Genomic DNA, 4,025 nt, shown 5'->3' on the forward strand with positions numbered 1-4,025 from the left:
CACTAAATGAAAAAAACTCATTTGACAATCAATATTCATCCAGAGCAATGTTTTTCAAATACATCACAAAGAGCATTAGTTTCTACAAAACATTGGAAAGAACTGAATTTAAACAGCTGGTGAACCTACGAGGGTCAGCTAGACTTAATGAATTGTTTCCGAAGAATAGAGTAATAATTATTTATTATTACTATAATGGAAAGGGAAAAGTAATTTTACGGTGCGGAAAGCCTGGGTCAAACTACTTAATCACATGACTAAGGTCACCATTGCCAGCAACGGGTCATGTGACAGTGTCACTTTAAATTTTGCGTCAGAGGTGCCTGCCTCCCTCGCGCCAGCCCGGAGTCCTGTGATTGGCCAGCCCATTGAAACCCGTGCCACTACGTCACAGAACAATTCCTTCTCAACGGCTGCATAGCTACCCACCGGCGCCATATTCTGCTGATCAAGCGCCTGAGAAGAGGGAAGACTCCGACCGTGTCTTCCCACTCTAGGTAGGCTGAAGGCCAACATCACCCTTACCTTACTAAGTAATGGCCTGGGCCCCACAGCAGAAAAAGGCAGAGCCTAATTCAAGAGATTTCAGGGCCCGCCAGGATGCCAGGGGCGGCAGCAGTGGCGGCGGCGGCGGCGGCGGTGGCGGTAGCGGCAGTGGTGGCGGCAGCGGTGGCGGTGGTGGCGGCAGCGGTGGAGGCGGCATTGGTGGCAGCAGCAGTGGCGGCAGTGGCAGCCGGGTTGGCGGTGGCGGTGGTGGCAGTGGAAGGGGCAGAAGCGGCAGAGGCTGGAGCGGCCCCGCCGGCTACACAGAGGTGAGAGCCTCAGGCCTCGGGGAGCCACCTCTCTGCTTTAGATTGAAGAACAACATGATTGGTGTGGTGATTGGTCGTGGTGGATCAAAGATAAAAGATATCCAGGCTACAACAAGCACCAAAATACAGATCATAAAAGGTGATTGTGAAGCAGAGGTAAAAATTTTTGGCGCAAAGGACATGAAAGCAAAGGCCAAAGCAGCTATAGATGCTCTTGTTAAGAAACAAGAACGAGGCCACTATTCAGAGTCCCGAGTCGATAGTGCCGCACCTCAGGCCTCTGCTGGAAGAGAGCTCCGCCCAGATAACACTGGTACTAGACAAGTTCAGCCACTGATAGATTGGGACCAAATCAGAGCAGAAGTTGTAGAGTGGGAAAAAAGAAAATGGGCAGATTTACCACCAATTAAGAAAAACTTCTATGTAGAATCTGAAGCAACGAGCTCATTGTCTGAAGCTGAAGTAGATATGTGGAGAAAGGAAAATTTTGACATAATGTGTGACGACTTGAAAGATGGCGAAAAGCGCCCCATTCCCAACCCTACTTGGCAATTTGAGGATGCTTTCCATCCTTACCCCGAACTTATGAAAAGCATTAGACGAGCAGGTTTTCAAAAGCCAACACCCATTCAGTCACAGGCGTGGCCCATTATTCTACAAGGAATAGATCTTATAGGAGTTGCCCAAACTGGAACAGGCAAAACATTGTCCTATTTAATGCCTGGGTTTATTCATATCAATAATCAACCAATACCTAGAGAGGAAAGAAATGGGGCTGGCATGCTAGTCCTTACACCCACTAGAGAATTAGCTCTTCAGGTGGAAGCTGAATGTTCTAAGTATTCATATAAAGGTCTTAAAAGTGTTTGTATATATGGTGGTGGAAGTAGAGAACGACAAATACGAGATATTACCAAAGGCATAGATATCATTATTGCAACTCCTGGACGACTGAATGATCTGCAAATGAATAACTTTGTCAACTTACGAAGCATAACCTACTTAGTCTTAGATGAAGCAGATAAAATGCTAGATCTGGGGTTTGAACACCAGATAATGAAGATTTTATTAGATGTGCGCCCAGACCGCCAGACTATTATGACAAGTGCAACTTGGCCAGATACCATTCGTCGACTTGCTCAGTCTTACCTGAAAGAACCTATGATTGTTTATGTTGGTACTCTGGATCTAGTTGCTGTTAATACGGTGAAGCAAAATGTAATTGTTACCACAGAAGAAGAAAAACGATCTCTTATCCAAGAATTCTTACAGGGTCTGTCACCCCACGACAAAGTCATCGTGTTTGTCAGCAGAAAACTTGTTGCTGATGACTTATCAAGTGATTTGAGCATCCAAGGCATACCAGTGCAGTCATTGCATGGTGACAGAGAACAGCATGATCGTGAACGAGCACTGGAGGACTTTAGAAGTGGAAAAGTGAAAATACTGATTGCTACTGATCTAGCATCCAGAGGTCTTGATGTTAATGATGTCACACACGTATATAATTACGACTTCCCACGCAATATTGAAGAATATGTACACAGAGTGGGACGTACAGGAAGAGCTGGGAAGACGGGTATATCAATCACCCTCATGACTCAGAATGATTGGAAGATTGCCACTGAATTGATTAAGATCCTGAAACGAGCAAATCAGAGTGTCCCTGAAGATCTCCTAACAATGGCTGAGCGATTCAAAATGCACAAACAAAAAAAGGACACAGGAAAAAAATCGAAATCTCAAGGAAAACCCAGAGAGTTTTACTGATGTCTACATTGAAGAGTTGTGTTATGCTCCTGGAAGACTGAAGATATGCTGAAGACCTGGCAGTTTAAAGACATCTAACCAATTCTTAAACACTAAGCTTTCAATATCATTTATGTTCCTTAATAAAATCAAAAGTATTTGAAAAATGAGAGAGTAAGAGCTTATTTGGAAAAAAAAATTAAATGTTATGTGTTGGGTGATTTTTTTTTTTTTAACAGAGAAAGAGTGCGTGAGTGTGGGGGAGGAGAGGGGGGTGGGGACAAAGGGAAAGGGGGAGGCAAATGGGGAGAGGGAAAGGGTCCCCAGCAGGTTCCACACCCAGTGCAGAGCCCAATGTAGGGCTCAGTGTCACAACCCTAAGATGACTTGAGCCAAAAATCAAGGGTCGGACACTTAAGAGACTGAGCCACTCAGGCACAACTTACATGTTGGTTAAAGTATGGTTTCTTTTATAGCCTGCCATGTCCATCTATGTCTCCTCTAAAAGACTGGTTGCAGACAACAATAGTGCTTTTCTTGCTTTAAAAAGTCACACTAATTTGAAACATAATTTTCATCAAGTTTATCCTAGTCAAAATATTCTATTTTCCACCAGCAGTTAGTGCCACAATGATCTGTAAAGAAATCTCCACTCTCATTCCCTAATTTTAAAAAAATCATTAGAAAAAAAAATGCTCAACCTTCTAAAAGATTCCACAATTCTGTTTTTTCAGATAGATGTGATTAATTGAGCATGGTGTCTGACTTGCTAGAAATCAGATCCTTATACTTCTTATCATTTACCACTGGTTAAAACTTCTGGGGAGGTCACTTACCTTCTGTATGTGTGATCACTTTCTTCACTAAGAAATTGGGGTGGTTAAATAATTTGGGGGTCCCCTTCACCACTAAACTCTATATTGTAACCAAAATTGTATAACCCTGCCTTTACTAACACTTCCTTTTTAAAAATTTTTTCTGTTTTTTTAACACTTTATTTTCTGATCTAGGAAGAATATCACATTCTTATGTAACAAATTGAATGATGAAACCCTTTTTAATGACCAGAATAGTGCTCTCTGCATTTTTATTGATTTTTGAAATGTCACTCGTGGGGTATCTTTATTTTCTTTTGTCACATTTTATTTTTCAGTTTGTCTAGAAAAGGCCAAAACTTCATATATACATAATGAGAAAAATCAATGTGAAATTAAAATATATCTTACATACTGGGAAAAACATTAAAAACTCGACCAAATGACACTTTTGCCAGAGGAACCAATTTTAGTTAACTCCTCTAATTTCTAATTCTATCTTGCATGTTTTATTTAGAGGCAATCTGAACTTTCTCACACTACAAGAAGTCCTCCAAATGATGCCAAATCTTAAATTCAATGTTTGTGAAAACATTAGAATTAGTCAAGCCTTGTAATCTCAGGCAAACTGAAAAAATTAATGCAACCA

At 41.6% G+C, this 4,025-nt stretch overlaps 1 protein-coding gene across 2 annotated transcripts; it reads left to right on the forward strand.

The window, feature by feature from the left end:
- The first annotated feature begins 536 nt into the window (after nucleotides 1-536).
- LOC111150326 (DEAD-box helicase 53) lies at nucleotides 537-2,582 on the forward strand. 2 transcript variants are annotated; one of them, XM_022507770.1, is made up of 2 exons: nucleotides 537-675; nucleotides 784-2,582. In XM_022507770.1, the coding sequence occupies exons 1-2, from the start codon at nucleotides 537-539 to the stop codon at nucleotides 2,580-2,582; spliced, it is 1,938 nt and encodes a 645-aa protein (XP_022363478.1). The 2 variants fall into 2 exon arrangements, with proteins under 2 accessions (XP_022363478.1, XP_022363479.1); XM_022507771.1 differs by having other exon boundaries at nucleotides 537-618.
- The last annotated feature ends 1,443 nt before the right edge of the window (nucleotides 2,583-4,025 follow it).

Source organism: Enhydra lutris, unplaced genomic scaffold (assembly GCF_002288905.1).
Source record: "Enhydra lutris kenyoni isolate GAN:26980312 unplaced genomic scaffold, ASM228890v2 scaffoldscaffold23, whole genome shotgun sequence".
NCBI classification, from domain to species: Eukaryota; Metazoa; Chordata; class Mammalia; order Carnivora; family Mustelidae; genus Enhydra; species Enhydra lutris.

Coding starts and splice junctions, on each gene's coding strand:
- LOC111150326 (XM_022507770.1), top strand. CDS start 537: ATGGCCTGGGCCCCACAGCAGAAAAAGGCAGAGCCTAATTCAAGAGAT. Junction 676..783: donor TGGTGGCGGCAGCGGTGGCG/GTGGTGGCGGCA, acceptor GAAGCGGCAGAG/GCTGGAGCGGCCCCGCCGGC.